The sequence below is a fragment of the Monodelphis domestica genome, chromosome 7 (assembly GCF_027887165.1).
Source record: "Monodelphis domestica isolate mMonDom1 chromosome 7, mMonDom1.pri, whole genome shotgun sequence".
Taxonomy (NCBI): domain Eukaryota; kingdom Metazoa; phylum Chordata; class Mammalia; order Didelphimorphia; family Didelphidae; genus Monodelphis; species Monodelphis domestica.
The window spans coordinates 229082008-229106915 of NC_077233.1; the positions used below are offsets into that span (position 1 = coordinate 229082008).

The following is a 24908-nucleotide window of genomic DNA, read 5'->3' on the forward strand; positions in this document are numbered from 1 at the left end:
GAATTGTCTTGTATTAGTAAAGTCCATTACATTTGATTGTATCACAGTGTATCAGTCTCTGTGTAAAATGTTCTCCTGGTTCTGCTCCTTTTACTCTGCATCAATTCCTGGAGGTCATTCCAGTTCACATGGAATTCCTTCAGTTTATTATTTCTTTTAGCACAATAGTATTCCATCACCAACAGATACCACAATTTGTTCCACCATTCCCCAATCAGAAAGCATCCCCTCATTTTCCAATTTTTTGCCACTACAAAGAAAATGACTATAAATATTTTTGTACAAGTCTTTTTCCTTATGATCTCTTCATTAGTGTCCCAATTTTGCCACATCGCTTCCAACATGTATTATTTTCCTTTGCTGTCATGTTGGCCAATCTGCTAGGTATATGGTGATACCTCAGTGATGTTTTGATTTGCATTTCTCTAATTATGAGAGATTTAGAACACTTTTTCATGTATTTAGTGATAGTTTTGATTTCTTTATCTGAAAACTGCCTATTCATGTCCCTTGACCATTTATCAATTGGGGAATGGCTTGATTTTTTGACAGTTGACTTAGCTCCTTAAAAATTTGAGAAATTAGACCTTTGTCAGAGATTTTTGTCATAAATTTTCCCCCAATTTGTTGCTTTCCTTCTAATTTTGTTTGCATTGGTTTTATTTTTACAAACCATTTTTAATTTAATGTAATCAAAATGATTCATTTTACATTTTGTAATGTTCTCTATCTCTTGCTTGGTCTTAAATTCTTTCCTTTCCCATAGATCTGATAGGTATACTATTCTATGTTCACCTAATTTACTTATAATTTCCCTCTTTATATTTAATTCATTTACCCATTCTGAATTTATCTTGTTATAGGGTGTGAGATGTTGTTCTAAACCTAATTTCTCCCATACTGTTTTCCAATTTTGTCAATAGTTTTTGTCAAATAGTGGATTTTTGTCCCAAAAGCTGGGATCTTTGGGTTTATCAAACACTACCTTGCTGAGATCCTTTACCCCAAGTCTATTCCACTGATCCACCCTTCTATCTCTTAGTCAGTACCATATTGTTTTGATGACCACTGCTTTATAGTACTGTTTAAGATCTGATTCTACTAGTTCTCCATCCTTCACATTTTTTTAATTAGTTCCAAGATATTCTTGATCTTTTGGTCTTCCAAATGAACTTTGTTATAATTTTTTCTAATTCTATAAAAAAGTTTTTTGGTAGTTTGATAAGTATGACACTGAATAAGTAAATTAATTTAGGTAAAATTGTCATTTTTATTATATTATTAGTTCATCTTACCCATGAACAATTAATGTTTTTCCAATTGTTTAGACCTAATTTTATTTGTGTGAAAAGTGTTTTGTAGTTGTTTTTATATAATCACTGAGTTTGTTTTGACAAATAAATTTCAAAATATTTTATATTACCTAGAGTGATTTTAAATGGAGTTTCTCTTGCTTCTGGTTTTTATTGGAAAAAAAATAGAAAAGTCAATGATTTATGTGGGTTTATTTTATATCCTGAAACTTTGCTAAAACTATTATTTCCACTAACTTTTTAGTTGATTTTATTGGGTTCTAAGTATATCATCTGCAAAGAGTGATAGTTTAGTTTCCTCACTGTCTACTTTAATCCCTTCTATTTTTTTCTTCTCTAATTGCTACAGCTAGCATTTCTATTACAAAATTAAATTAATAGTGGGGATTATGGGCATCCTTGCTTCACTCCTGATATTACTGGGAAGGAATGATGATTTTCAAAAAGGCCCTGTTGTATCTTTAAAATCCTGCCTTCATCTGCTGGTTGGTGCCTAAAATTCCAGGCTAGGAAAACACATTATCATGAATTATCTGTACCTTATTAAAGGTGTTGCAGGGGATAGAACACTGGGGCTTGGTATCAGAAAGACTTTTAAATCCAACTGCAGAGACTTACTAGCTGTGTGACCTTGGCAACTCACTTAACGATGTTTGCCTCAGTTCTTCAATCTGAAATGAGCTGGAGAAGGAAATGGAAAACTATTCTAGTATCTTCATCAGAAAAAAACCCCCCAAAATGGAGTCACAAAGAGTCAGACATGATGAAATGACTAAGATCTTTTCCTGAGAACAGGTTTCAATTGGATTTAGTGGAAGACAGAATTAATAAACATAAGGAAGAAGTTGGAATTGGATGACCCTAATGGAAAAAGACTAGTTTAGAAGAGGGAAACTAGGGGTGCTAATGATAAAATTTCCAGATTTCACAATTTTCCTTAGGGTTATCCTAGGTGGGAATGTTAGAAACTTAGAGAACCATATCAGCTTTTCAATTGACCAATTTCAATTGTAAATTCATTCCCTGCTGAAACATGACCTAAATTTTCTTTATAAGCAAAGAAGGATTTAAAAAAGTACAAAAACACAGCATGAAATCTGTTTATCCCTAGAGTCTACCAGCATCAGTAAGCAGCTCTGAGCCCTGACTGAAATGTCTTTTATAAAGTTCAAATTGTTTGACATTTGGCTTCTTGTAATTCTGTCACTTGATAGACATTCAGTCAAGCTCTGTGAAAGCAAGAGGCCCCTGAGCTTCTGGGAAGTTGGACAGAAATAGCACTTCTATGGGACTGACCCAGGTACCAAAAACACACTCACCATCTATGGGATCGGATGTGTGAACATTTCTGTTGGTGTTTTGGATGGATTCAAAGACAATCCAGAGAAACTCTTTAGGGGGTTGGGTTCCCACCATTTTGGAAGCTGTTTGCTGAAGGATTTCAGGGAACTGTGGGGATGGGGAAGGGGGAAAGGGATGGAATAGAAAATGAAACATTCATTAAAGCAAATAACTGTAAAGGAGGATAATATTAATCTTTATTTAAACTGTAGCCCAATTACTTTCCCCCACAGTAACTCTTTCAATTGATTAAGCTCACTGAAGAGTTCATCTCAGTCAGTTTAAGTGTGGGCCACTGACATTTGCCCTAGGCAATGAATTCCCAAAGAAGCTGGATGGTAATAGTCCACAGAGTACCAGACTTAGAATTGGGAAGGCCTGATTTTGAATCCCACCTCTGAAATTTATTAGCTAAACCCTCATGAGCAAGTCAGTTAACATTTCTGTGGTTTGGAAAATTAGCTCTTATTTTTGAAAAAGTAAATTTATATATTAATATTTTTTGTTTTTATAGCACCTATCTTTTTCTCCTTCCCCTATCCTTTCTTACAAAGAAATAATAATAATACATACATACATCCTTTCCACATTGCAGCTTTCCCCATTGAGGTTTTGAGATATCACAAACTCAGCAACAAAAATTAAATGGGAATTTGGGGAGAGTTTTGCAGAAGCCAAGGATGACACATGAAGGCCAGCAGATAACACGTAAGAAGTTTAGAAACTCAGAATGCATAAAATATATGTACATTATTGTGCCATATCAACATATTATATCTTTAATGCCATAAATATACACACTTTTTAAAAGTTAAAATAAGTAAAAAGTTAGTTTGTCCTCTTGATATGGGAGAGTCTGTTCTTAACCCAAATTTTACAATAAGATATTGGAAATACTCAATTAAATAAAAAGAAAAGAATTCAGACTTCTTTGGTACAAAAGGAAGGTCAAAAATTTTTACTTGAATTTTCCAGATCGTGGGGGTGCTACATCCTAGACCCCACAATGTGGAAGGTATACCTTTTTTCACTTTATTTATTTATTTTTAAATATTTTTCCAGGTTTACCTGATTCATTTTATTTCCTTCCTTTCTTCTCTCCCTCCATCCCAGAGCTGACAAGTAATTCCTCACTTGATACCTATTTCCATATTATTCATTTTTGCTATAGAGAGATTTTTAAAAGCCTAAACCCCAAACCACATACCCATATATACATGTGATAAGTAATTCAGATGTTTTGCTTCTGCATTTCTACTCCCATAATTCTTTTTCTCAATGTGGTTATTAGCATTCTTTCCCATAAGTCCTTCAGGACTGTCCTGGCTTGTTGCATTGCTACTAGTTGCAAAGACCATTACATTGGATTTTTTTGTGGAAGGTGTATCTATAGCTGACATGAAAATATGGCTTTAAAATTTGCAAAAGGCTTTATATATATATATGTATATGTATATATATATATCCTCATGAAAACACTAGGAAGTAGAGGAAGCTTTTATTATCCCCACTTGACAAGTAAGGAAACTGAGGCTTAGAAAGATTAAAATGACTTGCCCTGCATCACATAGCTGAGGCCAGGTTTGAACAAAGATGGTCCAGCCAAACTGTTTATATGTTAAACAACATGTAGGAAAAGTCTGACATTATATGTCGAGTTTCACATCCATTTTTCTCCATAACACAACAAGCATAAAACTTAATCCCTGGATCATTAAGCAAGATTTAGGTACCTCTAGGTAAGAGTATATATAAATGTTTTTGGAAATGTGTGCAATGAATGGGCTGCCATTTGGTCTCATCTATACTGCATAAAACTAATCCTGGCTTCAATAAATAAGATTTGGGCACTTTCGAGTAAGAGTATATGTAAATGTATCTGGAAATGTCTATCCTCTTCATGTATATGTGAATGTGTATACATGGATGAGTGTGCAAATGTGTATTGTGCCTGTGCATAAGAACACATTATTTATGTGTGTTGTAGGGTTGTGAATGTACAGCACTTCGTATGTACATATCTATAATAGACACACAGATATGTTTATGCAGGGGAGAGCTAGGTGTTTCAGTGGCTAGAGTGTAGGACTTAGAGTCATCAAGACTCATCTTCCTGAGTTCAAATCTGATCTCAGACACTACCTGGGCAAGTCACGTAATCCTACTGGTCTTGATTTCCTCATCTGAAAAATGAACTGGAGAAGGAAATGGCAAACCACCAGTATTTTTGCAAAAAAAAAATTCCACAAAAGGTTGAACACAACTGAAATAACAACCACCAATGTTTATGCAACATATCTATGTGCAGTAATGGTATGTACAATTATGTGGAGATGCATATTTTCATGCAGAGTGTTTGGGACCAAATCGGAGCCTATTAATTGCACATTTCCTCCAGACCATGTAGTGAGGAAGCTGAATTTAATTTAGTTGTTATTTTACTACTTCCTCTTCTTTGCATGCCAGATATGAAGGTGGGAGAGCCCATTCCAAAAGTTCAGTGAGAAGCTGGACCTTCTAAGGTAGAGCAGAGGTACTCCCACCCCAACTAACTGTAAGACCCTCTGGTATGTTATGTCACCCAGAATCTCAAATCAACCAACTTAATTTCATGAAATCTCTAATGTCAGGGATTGAGAAGTACCTTAGAAGCAATGATTCTTAATTCATCTCCTGAAAAGAGGACTAGAAATGGTCCAATGTCTTTTGTTGTTTCAACCGTCCAATTCTGAGGGAGTCTGGAAAGGAAGGAGATAAACTGAAAACCATAAGGATTTAGAGGAAAACCACATGTTTCTTTTCCTAGCAATAGAGATTTATTTTTTGTTTGAAGACATAGTTTTATTGACTCAAAAATAACTTCCTCTGATATTTGATAAGAAGACGCCCACAGTGAATTTTAGGTGTTATTTCCCTGGAATTAATTCTACAGTACAGCCCATTAAAAGTGAGAGATGTGGTTTAAAACCACATTGCATTTGGAAAGAGTCTCTTAAAAGGGTCTTCTCCTTCTATGGAAGGGGAAGACTGGATCCTTTTGCTAGAGTAATCCCTATTATTTAGATCAATGAAAAGCAGAAATACTACCGTTACCTGGCCAAAAAACTCAGAAATGTTTTCTCAGTTTTGAATTCAATATTCTCCAGAGAGATTTCTCTTGTCTAAAAGTGATAATTCATTAAGCACTTTATAATTAGCATTAGTGATTTTCTTTTTCTTGAGAGATAGGAGGACAGCATAGTGGTTAGAACCAACTTCCTAGCCAGGAAGATCTAGGTTGAAATCCTAATTCTGACACTGTGTGACCCTGATCAAGTCACTCAACCCCTTGGTGTTCCAGGCAATCCTCTAAAATTGTAGCATAACCTGAGTCCCCAACTCTATTGGTTTGATACTCTCTCCCCTGGTTGGTGGAGACCAGTGCCCTGAGCCTGCATAAGGGGCAGAGTATAGTTGGCAAAAGTGGAAGAGAGAACTCTTCAGATTCTTGAGTCTCTTCAAGCTCTTGAGTCCATTCATATCTACTAATGAAGAAAGTGTCCCATGCCCAATGGGCGTTGGGACTTGAGTTACAATGGGTTGAAGAGAAGGTCCTGGATTGCATTGATAAAGTTTCCTTTACTAATGAAATCATAGATCTCTATTCCTGTCCATTGTTAAGAAGAGCAACAACATCAGACACTTATATAGTACCTTTAACCTTTTTCAAAGCCTGGTAACACTTGCTTATCCTCATTGTAACCCACTCTATCCGATCTTCATCAGAACCCTTTAACCCAGGTGGGGCAGGTATTGTTATCTCAATTTTGCAGATGAGAAAATGAACCCATCCAAGCTAAATGAATCCCCAAAGTAACATGATGAATCCGAGGCAAAGCCAAGAAAAGGCTCGGCTTCCTGAGCCTCGAGCAGAAAGAAAAGTATGGCAATATCTAAAATCAGGGGGCTCTGACTTCGGAATCAATACAAGAGTCTTTCTGTTGCCAGAAATGTGTGTTCCTTTGCATTATGTCAGCAAATCAACAGAGGGATTTTTTATTATTAACTAGCCATTAACCAGCTAAAACAAACAGACTGACCTAGGCCTGGGGTAAAACCAAAGGCTGACCATCTCACCCATGCAGTTCCAAGAGCCTGTGCTTCACTTCAGTCTTTTGCTCAGGGCTGAGGCTTGTGCAGAATTTGAGTCTGTCCATTGCTGTGGCCAAGGCTCTAGAGTGAATCCCATTTTGGATAATGGCTGGAGGCAAATGGCAGATGAGGTTTCCGATGATGTCAATGTTGTATTCGTCAGTAATGGAATCATTCTGAAACCAAGAGGCCAGAACTGGGAAAACTGTCTCCCAGGAACATCCAGGAGAATGTTTTGTTATAGTCACTTGATGTGAAGTGGTTTTACTTACAACCCTATCAAATACTTTGGTTGTTCCAGGACCTCCAGTCTCTTGGATTAGATGGAAATGGAGCATGACCTGAATTTATCCCAGAGATGCAAGCATCAGGTTTTGGGAAAATTGTGCTGTGGATCTGACATGCCCAAGACACAAAAACCTTAAGGGATAGAACTGTGTGGATAGGGATGTGCAGGAAATAAACAGAAGGTGGGTGCTTCACAGATGCACTTAGTCAATGATTTTTTTTTAAAATGGGATACTTGGAGAATCTGCATTCCAAAAAAGCTTGAATGCATTGTCACTGAAAATGGGCAATGGCAAGCCCTTTGGGGAAGTAAATGGATATCGCTGGTCTTATACATACATCCATGGAGTGGGAAGCAGCCAACATTTCCTGTAATTTGAAGCGTGGTCCCCCAAACTCTTCCCCACCAAGATCTGACATTCCATCATTAGTGACTCATTCTTTAGTAGTAAGCATTATACTCAGCATGCTATTCTCTTTTTAAGTGAATCTATCAAATTACTTTCTCACAGGAGAAACTGGGACAATCTGAGAACTGAAGGAATCCTGGGGCAAAAGAAGAAGCTAACAGAAGCAGGGGGATAGGGGAAGAATAAGGAGGCAGAGAATGCTGAATACAAACTTTGCTACCTCTACATGCCAGCCTGGGTCCTTTCTTTTTCTTTAGGATACTGATGCTTCAGTGTAATAGAATACCTCTGCACTGTGAGAAAGGATGAACTGTGAAGGATTCACAGAAGTATAAGAAGACTTATATGAGCTGATGCAGAGTGTAGTAAACAGAACTATCCTCACAATATGCTCACTGAAATATAAATATAATAACAATGACCAAGCTAAAACTTAGAGAAGAGATGACAAAAGGTCCCCTTGCATAGTTTTTTTCCCTTCCCTTTGGGACAGGGAAGGGTAGGGAGACTGAAGATTTGGAACTTTGTATATCTGATTAGACTAGATTGACATATTGATTAATTTTGCTGAGCTAATTTTTTCCCCTCTTCTTTCATTTTTATTCCTTGTCACAAGAGATAGTTTTCTGGGGGAGGGAATGGGGAAGACATATATTTGGAAGGTATATAGGTCATATCAAACCCCCCCAAATTTTTTTAAAGCATGCACAACCTTTTCCCTTACTATTCTAGGGACACTCCAGATTCCCACAAGGTCTCATGAAATTCGAGGTTTGAATACCCCAGGAATTGTTGACAATCACTGCCATCTCATGCAGATTAAGAGGTGATACTGAGACTTTACTGCAAAGTGGCAACTGACCACTGAAGGGAAAACCAAAGTTCATTTTATGTAACAGAGAACAGTGGGGGAAGTAGAGGCGTCATGTAGCAAAGGAGGGTTCAATCCAAGCCTCTTTCGGAATAGGAAGGACCTTTTCTTACCAAGCATTGCCGTACTTTTCTGATAATTGAATTCTTTTTATGAGAATCTAAAACGAGTGTGTTCATCTCGATCTTCCCCAGGCTAATCAGAAAAGGAACACATTGAGAGGCTGGGACTAACTCCAGATAGCGGGCCCTAGAAAGAGAGGAAGGGAAGTTGAGGAGAAAGAATACACTTCTCCTGATGCCTTTACAGGTTATACCACAGTTTTGTACTTCGTTGTTCAACTTAGATTAATTAGAACTGTCTTTATTAGATTCCTCAACTTGATTAGAGGCTCTTATTGGTCAGAGACCATGTTTGAGACTTCTGGCACGTAGCAGGAATTCCATAAATACTTGCCATGATGGGTTAACTGATTGAATATATGTAAAACACCTTGCAAACCTTAAATTACTTTATATAGATTTGCTATTTTTATTAAAGAGGGAAAGAAGGAAGAAGGGAAAAGTGATGGAGAAGAGAGGGAGAGGACAAAATGGGAGGACAAAAGAAGGAGGAGGGGAAGGAACAGTATCCAGGAAGGCCTTGCAAAACTAGATTGCTTTTCTTTTAGAGCCTGCCCTGAAATGTTGAGAACTAAACCAGTCAGGGAATTAATGTGGAGAACCTTTACTTACAGCATTTGTAATTTCATCAGGCTTGTAATTAAGCAAAGTTATAAATTCTATCCAGAATTAAAAGGTACCTATTAATTCTTCAATTCCCAAGGAATGAAGGATCATTTTCTGGTTTTTTTTCTTTTCTTTGCACAGGGAACCAAAATTTAAGTGTCAATCCTCAAATCCCAAGTGTTGCTTTGAGCTTTTGTTTATAATTATATTTTATTCTGTACATTAAAGCTATGTTCATTTTCTCTTCAAAATATTAAGAAAATTCCAGTTTCTGATTTTAGAATCCCTTTAATCATGAATTCATTATTAATACTTCCCCCTTTTAGTCTGATATTGAAAATAAACCTACTAGGGTGCTGAGAGGTCATCAAGTTATTTAATGGAGTTGGGATGGGGGAGATTTATGGACCAAGCTTGCTGCCACTTAATAACAAGAGCTAAAATATATTGTACTTTTGGTTTTGCAAAATGCTTTACATTTATTATCTTGGTTTATCCATAAAATCACTTTATGAGTTAGGTACTATTATTACCATTTCACAAATGAAGAAACTGAGGCTGAGAAAGGTTAAGCAACTTTCCTGGAATCACAGAGCTAGTGTCTAATGTAGAATCAAGATAACGTTAGTGCATGCAAACTTTTCTTCCTTTTCAAAAAATATTTAAATTTTTTTTGCAATTACACATAAAAACAATTTTTAACATCCATTTTTAAAAAGTTTCAGTTCCACTACTCACCCTTCTTTCCTCCCCTTCCTGATCCCTGAGATGGCAAGCAAATTGATATAGGTTACACCTGTACAATCATGCAAAACTTACTTCCATATTAGTTTTGTTGTGAAAGGGGCAGCTTGATGGCACAGTGGATAGTGTGCAGAATCTGGAGTCAGAAGGATCTGAGTTCAAATCTAGTCTCAGACACTTACTAGCTCTATGATCTTGAGCAAATTGCTTTACCCTGTTTGCCTCAGTTTCTTCATTTGTAAAATTATCTGGAGAAGGAAATGGCAAACCATTTAGGTATCATCGCCAAGAAAACCCCAAAAGGGGTCACGAAGAATTGGATACAAATAAACAACACGTGAAAGAAAACACTGTCCAAAACCACCCCCAAACTCCAACACTGTGAAAAAAATAAAGTAAAAAATAGTAAGTGCATGTAAACTTTAAAGTGCTCCATGTAGGTTAGGGAGAGTTATGATAAAGTCCCACCAGTGTAACCACTGAGTCAGGGTTAGGATACTGACAATGCTTACTTACGGGAGTGCTGATAAGAGATAGGGAGGCAGAGATGATCGAGACTCTTTCCAGTACTTCCATGCTAGACAACTCATCTGAAAGGATAAAGAGGTTTTTGATATTTCTAAACCTTCTGAGGTTTGGATGAGCTTAGACAGGCTAGATTGTTGCAAGTTATTTATGATGAGGCTGACTTCATAATCATATTATTATTTATTAATAACTTCGTGACAACATTAATAATAACAGCTAACTTTTGGATGAGGCTTTAAGGTTTGCAAAACACTTTACTTATGCTAACTCACAACAACTCAGACACTATTATTATTCCCATTTTACAGAAAAAGCATAGTCTCAGAGTTTTTTATATCCACCAATTTGAGTGGGCAGGGCAGAGAAACTTTCATACACCTAAAAAATAGATCCCAGATTCTTCATAAAAAATTGACAGCCTCAGGGCAACAAGGTGGCTCAGTGTATTGAGAACCAGTCCCAGAGATGGGAGGTCCTGGGTTCAAGTCTGGCCTCGGACACTTCCTAACTGTAACCCTGGGCAAGTCACTTAACCCCCATTGCCCAGCCCTTACCACTCTTATGCCTTAGAACCAGTACACAGTATTGATTCTAAAACAGAAGAAAAGAGTTTTCTACTAGAACTATATAACAAAGTATTCGTTTTCCTTTTCTATTATCTCTCAAAGAATAACTGATTGAATTGACACTATAAAAATCTTTTAATTCCAATTTCAAACATATCTAAGTAAAAGAAAGAAAAGTGCTCTCCATATTCACCTGGGAAATGCTACTTTACCTAAGGACCTGAGTTCTGCAGGTTTTGCAAGGTCATGACACAGATGTAGTAACTCTATTCATAGTTATACTTGCTCAAAAATGAAGACAACTAAGGTGCATCTTAGTCACACATCTTAGTCACACAGCATCAAATAGTCTCCCACTTGTTTGGAAGACAAAGTTTTATAAGAAAAATATTTTTGGAGCATTTTAAATCAAATATTCTAATAATAAAAGATTGAGGCATTAGGGGAGGGAGACATTTTTAATTCAAATAATCATTAGCATACATATATAGTCATTTAAAAAATAACCACTATTGCCGCTGCTGCCGCTACCCCCATACACACATTAGAAATCATTTTTTGGTTCAATTTTGAATTTGGAATGATCATGCTACACTGGTTTTGGTTGCCAAGATATAAAGGTCACCGAATCCAGATACTTTGTCCCCTTTAAAAATATGAAACTGGAGAAAACTTGGCTTGATTCAAACAGCTGGCCCCAAACTATCACTGGAATCTGAAAACCCTTAGGAAAAAAGTCCTCTACCAGAGTAATCAACATTAACCCACTTAAGGGGGATGGGCAGAAACAGGATTCAAACTGAAAAAAGACTGCTAATGGTACCTGATATGGAGAAAGCAGGTGGAGATTGTTTTCAAAATACTTGAAATGGGCCAAAAATGAGTCAGGGCTCATGCTCTCAATCTGCTGGCATGTTATTCCTTTAACCAACTGCCCTACACTGAAAAGAGAGATGGGAGAGGAGGGGAGGGGGGCAGGTGGGAAGGGAATCAGTTAGAGACAGGAGGGATATAAAAAGAACTCGTCACTCTGAGATATTAGGGTAGCACTCATTTGGAGGATCCCACAGACATTGATTTGGCAGTTATTTTTTCTTACCTTAGGAGGTCATCAGACTTTTGCATCGATCTTGACAAAAAATCATACAGAAATAAGGCCTACGGTGAGAAGAATCAAGAAGAAGTTTGTATGTGTGTTTGCCATGGACAGAATGTTGAAAAACAAGTTTGAAATGCTATTTCTTGTGTTTCTCATATCCCACTTCAGAATTGAAAGGGGAGCAAATTAGTAAATAAATTATCGGGTTTTTTTTTCTTTTTTAAATAACCCTCACCTTCTGTCTTAGTATCATTTCTAGGGCTAGGCAATCAGGGTGAAGTGACTTGTCCAGGGCCACACAGCTAGGAAGTATTTGAGGCCACATTTAACCTAGGACCGTCTAACTCCAGACTTGGCACTCTATCCTCTCTGCTACCTAGCTACTTCTAGGATCATTTTTTTTCTGACGTCCAATTTACATTTCTCTGCTCTTCTTCTTTCACTCTTACCCCACCTGAACCTAAGGAAGAAAAGATCTGGAGGAAAATTGAGGAACCTGGTCACAACTAACTGTATTAGAACTCTATGGAATATCTATGGCATTACTGTCTCCCAAGAGACTCTACCCAAACCCTCTCCTGCTGGCATTTTCTTTTTTCTTTTCTTTTTCTTTTAATATTTTATTTGATCATTTCCAAGCATTATTCATTAAAGACATAGATCATTTTCTTTTCCTCCCCCCTACCCCCCATAGCCGACGTGTAAATCCACTGGGCATTACATGTTTTCTTGATTTGAACCCATTGCTATGTTGATAATATTTGCATTAGAGTGTTCATTTAGAGTCTCTCCTCTGTCATGTCCCCTCAACCGCTGTATTCAGGCAGTTGCTTTTCCTCGGTGTTTCTACTCCCACAGTTTATCCTTTGCTTATGAATGGTGTTTTTTTCTCCTAGATCCCTGCAAATTGTTCAGGGACATTACACCGCCACTAATGGAGAAGTCCATTACGTTCGATTATACCACAGTGTATTAGTCTCTGTGTACAATGTTCTCCTGGTTCTGCTCCTCTCGCTCTGCATCACTTCCTGGAGGTTGTTCCAGTCTCCATGGAATTCCTCCACTTTATTATTCCTTTTAGCACAATAGTATTCCATCACCAACATATACCACAATTTGCTCAGCCATTCCCCAATTGATGGGCATCCCCTCATTTTCCAGTTTTGGGCCACCACAAAGAGCGCAGCTATGAATATTTTTGTACAAGTCTTTTTGTCCATTATCTCTTTGGGGTACAGACCCATCCTGCTGGCATTTTCAAGGAAGAAAATTCATCTGACTCCTGTTTCAAGGGAAAATCCATTTGTAGACTATTTAGGTCATAAACTAGGGCATCTATTTGTCATAGAGAACCTGTAATTTCACCCCAAGTAATTTCCATAATCAAGTAAATTATGTAATAGATGGGGACCTCCCAGCTGTATTTGACATAGAATTTTAGAGAGGAAAAGGAACTCAGAAGTCATTTAGTGAAACCAATACCTGAACAGACATCTCCTATACTACATATTAGTAAGTAACCATTTAGTCTCGGCTAAAAGATATCCTTTGATAAAAAACTTACTACTACTTGAAGTAGCTCTTTCCACTTTTGGATGCCTCTAATTATTAGAAAGTCTTTGTTTATTTGAGGGGTTTCTACAAAAGGCAGTTAAGTATCGAGGAGGATGGAGATCTCAATGTCAGAAAGACCCGAGTTTGCATTCTAACTTACATAATTCTTAGCTGTGTGACTCTGGGCAGAAACTGTACCTCAGTTTCCTCATTTTGTCAAATGTGGATAATAATAGACAATGCCGCATAGTTGGTGAGGATCAAATGAGTTAACCTCTGCAAAGCATGATGCAAAATTTTCATGAGCTACATAAATGTTAGCAATCATTTCCACCCATATCATCATTATCCACCATAAGCAAAGCTGACATCTGCTTCTATGAGACTTCTGCTCTTTGCCACTGTCCTCTGGGGCTAAGTAAAACAAGTCTTATTCCATTTCTGCTTACCTGCTTTCATGTCAGGCATTGTAAAGCAGCCTGGTGTAGAATATGCCACGAAGAAGAGCTGGGTCAGAATCTTACCTGAAACACTATCTGTGTGCTCCTATGTACTCCTTACTCCCTTACTGGGTGTCTCAGTACTGGGACCTTACTGGGTCTCAGTTTCTTTTCCTATAAAATGGGGATTTATCCAAGAGGGGTATTGTGAGGCTTATATGAGATTGTATTTAAAATAGAAGTGCTATAACAGTGTGAACTATTATTACCATGTATATACCTTCTAAATTTTTCTTATCCAGATTAAACATCACTATTATAAATATCCAGACACAGAGAAATGCTACAGGGGTAGCTGGGTGGCTCAGTGGATAGAGAGCCAGACCTGGAGATGGGAAATCTTGGGTTCAAATCTGGCCTCAGACATTTCCTACCTGTGTGACCCTGGGCAAGTCATTTAACCTAAATTTTCTAGCCTTAGAACCAATATTTAGTGTTGATTCTAAGAAAGGAAATAAAGGTTAAAAATAAGAAATGCTTGAGAGGTAGGTAGATTCCAAGATCTATTTGTATATAATATATGATAGATAATACATTATATATTTTATGGTGACATTCCCAAAGTCAAGAAAATACAGCAAGTTTTGCTTCAGATTCCTGATACTATTCTACCCAGCACGCCACTGGGATAACTGCTGTGTCAGTTAACATTTTTCTCATCATAAATATCCAACTCAATCCGCTAGAATTCATCATATATCTAATCTGACCATGTATGAATACCTAACTCCTAGGTGAAGAACCTTCTTCTGCCAATTCAAGTTGGAACCAGAATGTGCCCAAATTGCAAAGAACTATAACTTGATGATCTTAAAAGTTGCTTCAAAGGGCAGCTAAATGGCTCAGTGGATAGAGTGCCAGGCATGGAGATGGGAGGTCCTGGTTCAAATCTGGCCTCAGACACTTTCTAGCTATGTGACCCTGGGCAAGTCACTTGACCCCCATTGCCTAGCCCTTACCACTCTCTTTTACCTTAGAACAGATACTCGTGTTGATTCCTTTTTTTTTTAAACTTTACTTTCAGTCTTAGAATTAGTATTTTGTATTGGTCCCAAGGCAGAAGAGTGGGAAGGACTAGGCAATGGGGATTAAGTGACTTGCCTAAGGTCACACAGCTAGGAAATGTCTGAGGTCAAATTTGAACCCAGGACCTCCCATCTCCAGATTGGGCTCTCAAACTCACAAGTCACCTAGCTGTCCCCTCAGTATTGATTCTAAGACAGAAGGTAAGTGTTTTTTTCCCCTCTAATATTTCTTCAAACATTGAAGAGGGTAAAGATCTTATCCAGGATCACATGGCCACTATGTATCAGAGGCTGGGTTTGAACCAGAGTCTGCCTGGCTTCAATGCCAGCTCTCCTTCCCAGTCACCGTACTGATTGATCACAGATGGCAACAGTATTCTCTTTCAGAAGGCCACCTTATAGTTAGCTTTGCTCACATGGTCCTCTCCTCTAGTGTTAAATACCTGACTTCTCCTGAGCTCCTTTTCTTTCACAACTGTAGAGTTAAAGCCTGGCTCCTTCCATAAATCAAAGAGAGATACTTCCTTAAAGAAAATTCCTTGTATATCCATGACTGTTGAAGAAACATCACTTGCTTCAAGAATCTAATGAAAAATAAGAAAAAGAGCCAGGAAGAGTAGCACGTAAGGTACATAATGAGACTCAGCGTCAGCTTCTTGACAATTTTTGCAATTGTACACAACCCTTTTGATGACTAGATGAGTCCTGAAGATTCTTCCTTCTTTGAATCTATGATGTTAAGCTCTAAGGAGAACACCGATGGGCATTTTAGATGGTAGGGGAGAGATAGGGAAGATTCCCAAGGCATTATCTTGCATTAAGTCCAAAGATTGGATGTGGATGGCAGGGAAGGGGTAGAGGAAGATGGAGGAATTGGGATCTTTTGGTGGTTTTTTTTGGGAAATAGAACAAGAATCATATCAATTCCATTAGTGAAGGATGTAATTAGAGAAGTCATATAGAGGGGGATGAGTGGGCAATTCCATTTTGCCAAAGAGCCACTCTGTGACCTCTTGGCTGCCATGAGTGACTTTGTCAAGGAGTCATGGCCTGATGGCTCCCAGCAAGCAACAGCATTCTTTAAGCATATACTATGTGAAAGGCACTGGGATACACAGTCCCAATCCTCAAGGAATTAACATTCTCCCTGTGGGTGGGAAATCACAAGATCAGAGATAAGTTCACATAGGATACATATAAAGCAAATTAAAAACTCAGGGAGTAGGTACTATCAAATAGAGGATCAGGAAAGACCCCTCAGACTCAGTAAGATGCCATTAACTAAAGAGCCAAGAGAGTTCCCAAGCAAAGGGGTTTTGGGTTGTTTTTGTTTGTTTGCTTGTTTTTGTGCTTAGAGACAATCTAACCTAGGATTGATTCTGTAGCCCAAATCACATTTCACCTATGGGGATTCTGAAACCAAGTGTTCGGGTTTGAAGCTGTTATTTATCAGATAGTTTCCCATTACCTTGCTGAGGATACCTTGTTGCTGGGTAGGTGACAGATCAGATACATGTTGGGAGATGGTGCCTCTAACGATATGTGAGAGCTCCTTTGGATCCATGCTGTAGAAAGCTTGGGTGCTGATACCAGCCAGCAGTGCACCCATTTGGCTGATGTTATAGAATGATATGACCTAGGAAAGAAAAGAACAAGACTCGTGGAACAAAAGCTTTAAAAAAGATTTGGAGACAATTCAGGATTCAGGTCACTTTTTTTCTTTCATTAAAGCCTATTTAAACTTTAAAGTAAGGGACATCTGGGTGACTCAGGGGATTGAGAGCTATACCCAGAGATGAGAGGTTCTCGGTTCAAATCTGGCCTCACACACTTCCTAGCTGTGTGACCCTGGGCAAGTCACTTAACCCCCATTGCCTAGCCCTTACCACTCTACTGCCTTGGAACCAATACACAGTAATCGTTTCTATGGTAAGAGTTTTAAAATATATACATGGGTTTATAAAGGAGACCAATTATACTGAAATATAATTGCCATGATATTTTTTTTAAATTAAAGTTCAAGAAACTCAGGCTAAGAATTCTTGGACCAGGGGCAGCTGAGTGGCTCAGTGGATTGAGAGCCAGGCCTAGTGATGGGAGGTCCTGGGTTCAAATCTAGCCTCAGACACTTCCCAGCTGTGTGACCCTGGGCAAATCACTTAACCCCCATTGCCTAGCCTTTACTACTCTTCTGCTTTGGAATCAATATACAATACTGATTCTAAGATGGAAGGTAAGGGTTAAAAAATAAAACAAAATATACCTTAAGGTAGGAAAAACAATTGCCTAGCAGGTAGGATTGTGTAGATGGGACATAATAAGCAACAAAAAAATAAAAGCAATAATTAAAAAATGAATAGGTCTTCATGTTTTTCAAAGCAATCAATCAAAGAACATTTTTTTAACCCTTATCTTCTGCCTTAGAAACAATACTGTGTATTGGTTCCTAGGCAGAAGAGCTAGGCAATGAGGGTTAAGTGACTTTCCCAGGGTCACACAGCTAGGAAGTGTTTGAGGCCAAATTTGAACCCAGGATCTCCCATCTCTAGGTCTGGCTCTCAATCCTTGTTAGTGGTGATAAGGAGTTTGATGCAAGAGATGCTTTGGAGGAATGAACAGAATGATTTTGGCAATTTATTGGATGCCTGGGATGAAGAAGAATAGGCCAATGAAGATAATGCCAAGGTTTTAAGGTTAGGAGACTAGAAGGATGACGGTGTTTTAATAGAAATAGATAAACTTGGAAGGTAAGAGACAGGGGAGTAGAAAGATCATGTGTTCTGATTGGATATGTTGAGTGTGGGCTGTCTGCAGACCATCTCAGACTTAAAATGTCCAAAAGGCAGTTAAGGAGACAGAACTGAACTCAGGGGAGATCCTGTGGCTGGAGATGTAGATTTGTGAGTAAACCACATAGAAATGACATGAAACCAATGAGAACTGATGAGATCATGCAGTGAGAGAATACAAAGAGAGAAGAGGTTCAGCATAGAGCCCTCACATCCATTATTTCACTTCAGCCTCTCAACGATCCTCTAAGGGAGAGTACAAGCAGGCAACACTCTTGCCATTTTCTGATGAGAAAAGTGAATCTCAGAGATGTTAAGACTCCCAAGGATAGGTATCACAGACAGTGGCAGAACCAAGATTAGCCATCCTTCCACCCTGTCCCCAGATTCCTATTATCTCTGGACTCTGTTTAGACTTAAAAATAACTTCAAAACAAAACCACGGAAGGATTATTCACACTCGGGCTGCTGCCAGATTCCTTGGCATTTATCATTTGAAGTGCCTATTAGGTGTTTCCAATATGGATGGACTCTTACTATCTAGAAAAGAGTCCCATATTTGGGTGGCTTTACTGCATTCAAGAAGTCATGAACTGAACTGACCTTCTCATGGGTCAAGTACTTGGTGGACAAGATAATGACCTGGCTCTTGGCCCACCCTGAAACCTGGTTGAGAGTTGAGATTGCATTGTGCACTGCCTCTGGAGACAGGTCTTCTAGCTGGCTGCACGTCAGACCCACCACTGCATCAGATAAGGAGCCCAGGGTATCATTCAGGGTCTGGTTTTCCATAGCGATGTCCAAAAGTTCAGCCTTGAGCTGAAACAAGAGAAAGCACAGAGTGAGTAAAACAGAAACCATTCATTTATCCACTTGTGCAGGTTTGCTGAGACTGACATAGTGTGATTGATTTCCTTCCTAAGATGTAATAATTAAGTCTTAGAGAGGTGTCTGAGGCAGATTGGAGTTAAGCTCATATGGCAAGTAACTGTCAGAGGCAAGATTTGAACCCACATCTTCCTGATTCCTCTGCCTCTGTGATAAGTTTACTTTTCAGGAAATCCTACTGTCTGAACTACAATGTAACTGGTAGCACTCACAGTCAAATGTTGATGAACAGAAAAAGCATGTACAAGGAGGCATTATAAGCACAGAAAAAAGGTGGGGCAGAAAATACTCTCCTTGGGCTTTGTCTCTATTTTGTTATATTTACATTAAATTGCTGCTTTATGGGTTTTTACCAAATTTTCCTGGCAGAGAAAGGGAGGATTCCATCATTTCATCGTTAAACAAAAAGGAAAAGGATATGTTTTCTTTTTCAAAAAATATTTTAATCTTATTTTTAAATTCTTTTATTTTCATGTCACATTAATTTCTGAATATATCCTTACCCATTAAGTCATCCTTTTTATATACCTATATTTATATCTAAATATTCACACACATACAGAGCTTTAATAGCTTAAAACTGCACTAAGATTTTTAGGACAGGCTCTATATTCCTGTATGTGTGTGTATATTATATTTACATATACATAAATATAAAATTCATTTATTTCTTGAAATCTTTACATTCTATTTTTTGAGATCCCAAATTTTTTTATTTTTAAATTAAACACATAAACTGACCCTACAGTTCACTGAATCCACAATATGGAGGTAGTTCAAAAATCAGTTTTCTATTTTAAACAATTAACAGTAGAATAAAACAATACATTTTCAGTACATCAAAAAAAGCAAAAACAAACACCTACATACAGAATTTTTGCAAGAGTTTTGTTAGAATTGTTAGAATGATATTTTAAAATGGCTAAACTAGCAAGAGAACCAGACTTAAAATTTGAAATATAGAGATACACAGTTCACTTCAGCTATCATCTTTCTACATAATCTACTATGGTATACTTACATTCTGTTTTAGAATTATACTGTGTTCCAAGACAGAAGAGTGGTAAGGGCTAGGCAATGGGGGTTAAGTGACTTGCCCAGGGTCACCCAGCTAGGAAGTGTCTGAGACCAGATTTGAACCCAAAGACCTTCTGTCTCTAGGCCTGTCTCTCTAGCCACTGAGCCAACCAACTGCCTCCTATATAGAATTCATTTTGGATGTGAGTAGCTAAATACTACTCTGGGCAATATCTAGATGGTAACTGAAAGGCAACATGATCTAACAGAACGATTACTAGTGTGGCTGTCAGAAGATCAGGGTTCTCTTCTGGCTTTACCATGCACTAATAGTGTGACCTACGCTAAGTCATTTCTGCTCTTTGGCCTCAGATTCCTCTTCTGCAAAATGAAGGAGTTGGACTAGAACTCAGATAGTCCTCTAAATTCTGTAACATTTTATGACTAGCCATTTGACTATTATTTCTATTCAGGGCCAGATATATGGGACTCTGCTACCAAGACTTTAAGTGAATCCAATCCTCCTGGCTTGTGAAACTTTCCCAGATGTCATGTCTTCCATCTACGCTGTGGGCTTGGAATTCTGACACTTCTCTGGCTCCTTATTATGGTTTTGCCTATGCCAGGGGAATTTTACGAGCTGACAACTCCACAGTGGATGGGAGGGAGAGAGGGAGAGGAAGAAGAAGAAGGGGATCCAGAGAGACCCAAGGGAAAAAAAAAAGATGCCCCTAGAGTAGTTAGAAGATATCTGAGCAGCTCAGCAACATAGCCAACATCCACATACTGAGAGACCCATTCAGAGCCGCTCTGGCAGGTGAGCTGCCCCTTGTTGTCTAGTGGGTTGATTTCTGCTGACCTTTCCTTCTCAGAATTAATTCTGCAGATGCACCCTAGCCAGGGTAAGGTCCTCTATGCCTGCCTGCCCTTTTCTGCGGCTCGGGCTGGGGAAGCAAGTCAATACCTCACTTCCTTTTTGAAAATGGGAGAAAAGTCAAATATGGACCCTGTGCTCTATATACTATCACTGAGGGAGCAGAAAATGCATTTCCAGACTTCGATCCAGGCTTTAAAATTAGGCTCCCTCCCATCCATAATCTCTATTTTAGAAAATTACATTTTTTGTGCGGTAGTAGATAGAACGCTGGGGTTGGAATCATGAAAAACTGGGTTCAGATCTCATTTACTGCTGATAATATTAACTATATAATAGCTAAAATTTATGTAGTACTTATAATATACCAGGTCCTGTTCTGAGCACTTTACAGTTATTATCTCATTTGATCCCCACAACAACCCTGAAAAGTAGGCATATTATTATCCCCATTTTTACAGATGAAGAAACTGAGGAAAATAGAGGTTAAGCGATTTGCTCAGGGTCCCATGCCTAGTAAGTATCTAAATCTAGATTTGAACTCAGGCCTTTCTGACTGCAGGCCCCAAGCTCTATTCACTGCACCCCTAAATCTGTAGCCATGGTCAAGTCATTTAACTTTTTTAAGCTTCAATTTCTTCTGTCTGTAAAATGGGGATAATAATAATTCTAGTTTCTTGTGGAGCTCAAATAAGATAATGTATTAAAATGTTTTGCAGGGGGCAGCTGGGTGGCTCAATGGATTGAGAGTCAAGCCCAGAGATGGGAAGTCCTGGGTCCAAATCTGGCCTCAGACACTTCGTGGTTGTGTGACCCTGGACAAGTCATTTAACCCCCATTGCCTAGTCCTTACTGCTCTTCTGCATTAGAACCAATACATAGTATTGATTCCAAGAGGGAAGGTGAGAGTTTTTTAAACACACACACATAAATATTTTGCTACTTTGGAGGTAGTTTATAAATGTTAGTTACTATTATTCCATCTTTGAGGCCAGCTTCTTTTTCTATCCACCACTGATGCCAGGCTACCTTTCATTAAAATATATGCATTTGCAAACAGCCCTTTTTAAAACTGCCTCTTGTCGTCCCCATCCCTTCCCAGCTCTGTCCTTCCCCACCTCCTCCACTCATGCTGTACCCCAGGTCCCTGTTTACCTTCTCCCAAGTCTAGGTCTGAATACCACAGGGAGCACTAAGGAAGCGGATTTTGGGTGAGTGATTTCAGTCATCTCTGACTCTTTGTGATCCCCTTTAGAGTTTCCTTGGAGTGGTTTGCCATTTCCTTCTCTGGCTCTTTCTTACAGATGAGGAACTGAGACCAACAGGGTGAAGTGATTGACCCAGGGTCACTCGGCTAGTAAGTGTCTGAGGCCAGGTTTGAATTCACAAAGCTGAGTCTTCCCAACTCCAGGTCCGCTGCTCTATCCCCTGAGCCATCAAGCTACCCCACAAGAAATACAGTAGTTGATAAAATATACATTATAACCTCGGACCGTTACAGTAACTTAATTGATCTCTGTGCTATTAGTCCCTCCCTTCTCCAATTTCTCTTTCCCACAGTTGACAAATGAGTCTTCCTTTAGCTCAGGGCTAACCACACCACTCTATCGAACGTTAAACTCTGAGGACCTTGGAGTTAGAAAGCAGGCGAGACAGCTGTGAAGAGTGGGAAGGACAGGGGAAAGGAATAACCATTTATGTAATGCTCACAATGGGCCAGGCTAAGAGCTTTACAAATTTATTCCATTCAATCTTCACAGGAGCTCTACAAAGTGGCTGCTCTCATTATCCCCTTGTATGGTTGAGGAAACTGAGGGGAACAGAGTTGTTAAGTTAACTTGCACAGGATCATACTGCTAGGAAGTATCTGAAGCTAGATTTGCACTCAGGTCTTAGGTAGAGAAGGAAAATCGACTAGTAGGTCTGCACATTCCTCATTTTTTTTTGTTTGTTCAGTCATATCTGACTCTTTGTAAACCCTTTTGGGGTTTTTCTTGGCAAAGACACTGAAATGGTTGGCTATTTCCTTCTCTGGCTCATTTTACAGATGAGGAAACTGAGGCAAACAGGGTTATTTGACTTGCCCAGGATCACACAGCTAGTAAGTTTCTGAGGCCAGTCTCAGACTTGGGAGAATGGGTCTTTCTGACTCTAGGTCCTGTGCTCTAACCACTGATCCACCTAGTTGCCCATTTATCTAAGAGCTTCAACCTAGCTCCTTGACTGTTGATCATTTTGGCCTGATTCTAGATTAACTGGGCCCTGGGTGTTCACGACAGAGTGTGCTGAGATCAGAGGGTGGAGAGCCTAAGGTAGATGAAGAACTGTTAGCCTCAGGATCAGAATGCCAAGTTAACACAAAGATTAAGGGTGTGTGAGAGGAAGAAAACATGGCACGATGTGAGCATGCGTGTGGATTGTGTGCATTTCAAGGGTGTGTTTGGGTGGGGACCCCCAGAGTTTGCTCCCAATATGAACCTGGATTGAGGGAGCGTAGAGAAAGTCATAGAGTTGGCTTCCCCCTGCTTGTGGAAGTAACCGCAAGAGTGTGCATGTCGGGGTCCTCATCTCCCTTTCAGAGCACGATTCCAATATGTGCAGAGCAAAGAGCAGAAATATTTTTTAAACCCTAACTTTCCATCTTAAAAAATGATACTAAGTACTGCTTCCAAGGCAGAAGAGCAGCAAGGGCTAGGGGATGCTCAGAATTAAGTGACTTGCCCAGGGTCACACAGCCAAGAAGTATCTGAGATCCCATTTGAACTCAGGACCTCCCATCTCCAGGCCTGGCTCTCTATCCATTGAGTCAACGAGTTTCTCTGAGAGCAGAGATTTAACAAATACTCAGTCTGAATGGTGCCATTCTGAACCCTCTGGTAGCCTTTTCACAGGAAAAGAGCGTGTCATGGGGCTACAAGCAGACCTGGAATTTGGAGTGTGTTTAAGAGCAATGGGCCTTGGAAAGAAGGTCTGACATGCCAGAAAACCTTTAGTGCCTCCATATTGTCTCTAAGGTGAAGCTTGTCGTCCTTAGCCCAGAATTTGAAGTCCATAATCTGGCTCCAGATTACCTTTCCCACCTCATTTTCCATCACTTCTCTTTATGCCAACTGAATTACTAGCTATTTCCTGAATATGACCAGTCACTTCTTGCCTTTGTATACCCCTTAGCCCTTGAATCCAATTCCTCCCTATCACCACCTTTCAAATTTCTTCTTTTTTTCAGAATTCAATCAGTGGTAACTTCTCTATATGGCCTTTTCCAGTGACTCCAGATGAAAATATTTTCTTCATCATCATTATCATCATCATCAATTTTTAAAAAATCCTCACCTTCTCTTTTAGAAATGATAAATACTGATTGAAAGGCAAAAGAGGAGGGGTAAGCACTATGCAATTGGGGTTAAGTGACTTGTCCAGGTTCACACAGCTTGGGAGTGTCTCTGCCCAGATTTGAACCCAGGGTCTCCAGATTCCAGACCTGGTGCTCTATTTTCTACCCAACTCCCTGTTCATCATCAATTATTCCTAGAATATGTTTGTCCCTTTAGTTGTGTTATGTACTTATCCATGTACATGTCATATCCTTCAAGGTTTATGAAGACAGAAATTATTTCAAAGATGCTCTGGAACCTGCTCCTTATTTCCTAGAACTGATTATTAAATTTTTAGTGTGAAACTGGCAAATTCTACATACCAGAGTTTGATTTATTTTGTTGATTGTCTAGACTTAAGAAAGTAATGGAGAAATGGCAATAATTCAGATAAAACTTAAATGTGTGTTGTGTGAACATTTCTCTCCCATCCCCTGGAAAGCTAGTTGTTAAACATTTATCAGCATACCTCTGGATTATTGGTTTGTTTGTTTGGGTTTTTTTTTGGCTCTGTATCTCTAGTACTGAACACTGAACTTTGTACACAATATTAGAGGTGTTTGATAAATGTTTGATTGAACTCAGTTGGAAAGAAGGATGGAAAAGAGAAAGTGAAAGGGAAGAAGAAAAAGAGAGGAAGAAGGCTAAAATGGAAAGAAGGGATTGGGAGATAAGGGGAGACAAATATTGTTGGGATGGCACCATACATCTTATTCTGCCCAAGAGACAAGGTGGCTGCCATCAGCATATGCAGAGGATTGTACAAGGGGAACCTCACAGACAGATGGCTAAATGGTGGGCATGCAGTGCACCCACAAACATTCCCAGAGCCTGCAGCTTGAACCCATGATTTGAGATTCTCCTGTGT

General features: G+C 38.9%; 1 protein-coding gene across 1 annotated transcript in view; it reads right to left on the reverse strand.

The window, feature by feature from the left end:
• OTOA (otoancorin) overlaps window positions 1-24908 on the reverse strand; it is a 77221-nt gene that overhangs the window by 34997 nt on the left and 17316 nt on the right. The window contains exons 12-21 of the mRNA XM_056806529.1: window positions 18491-18706; window positions 16567-16734; window positions 15542-15682; window positions 12020-12078; window positions 11744-11861; window positions 10343-10416; window positions 8468-8603; window positions 6771-6961; window positions 5299-5392; window positions 2633-2762 (exon numbers count right to left, since the gene is read on the reverse strand). Coding sequence (XP_056662507.1) covers window positions 2633-2762; window positions 5299-5392; window positions 6771-6961; window positions 8468-8603; window positions 10343-10416; window positions 11744-11861; window positions 12020-12078; window positions 15542-15682; window positions 16567-16734; window positions 18491-18706 — 1327 coding nt within the window. The remainder of the gene's footprint in view (window positions 1-2632; window positions 2763-5298; window positions 5393-6770; window positions 6962-8467; window positions 8604-10342; window positions 10417-11743; window positions 11862-12019; window positions 12079-15541; window positions 15683-16566; window positions 16735-18490; window positions 18707-24908) is intronic.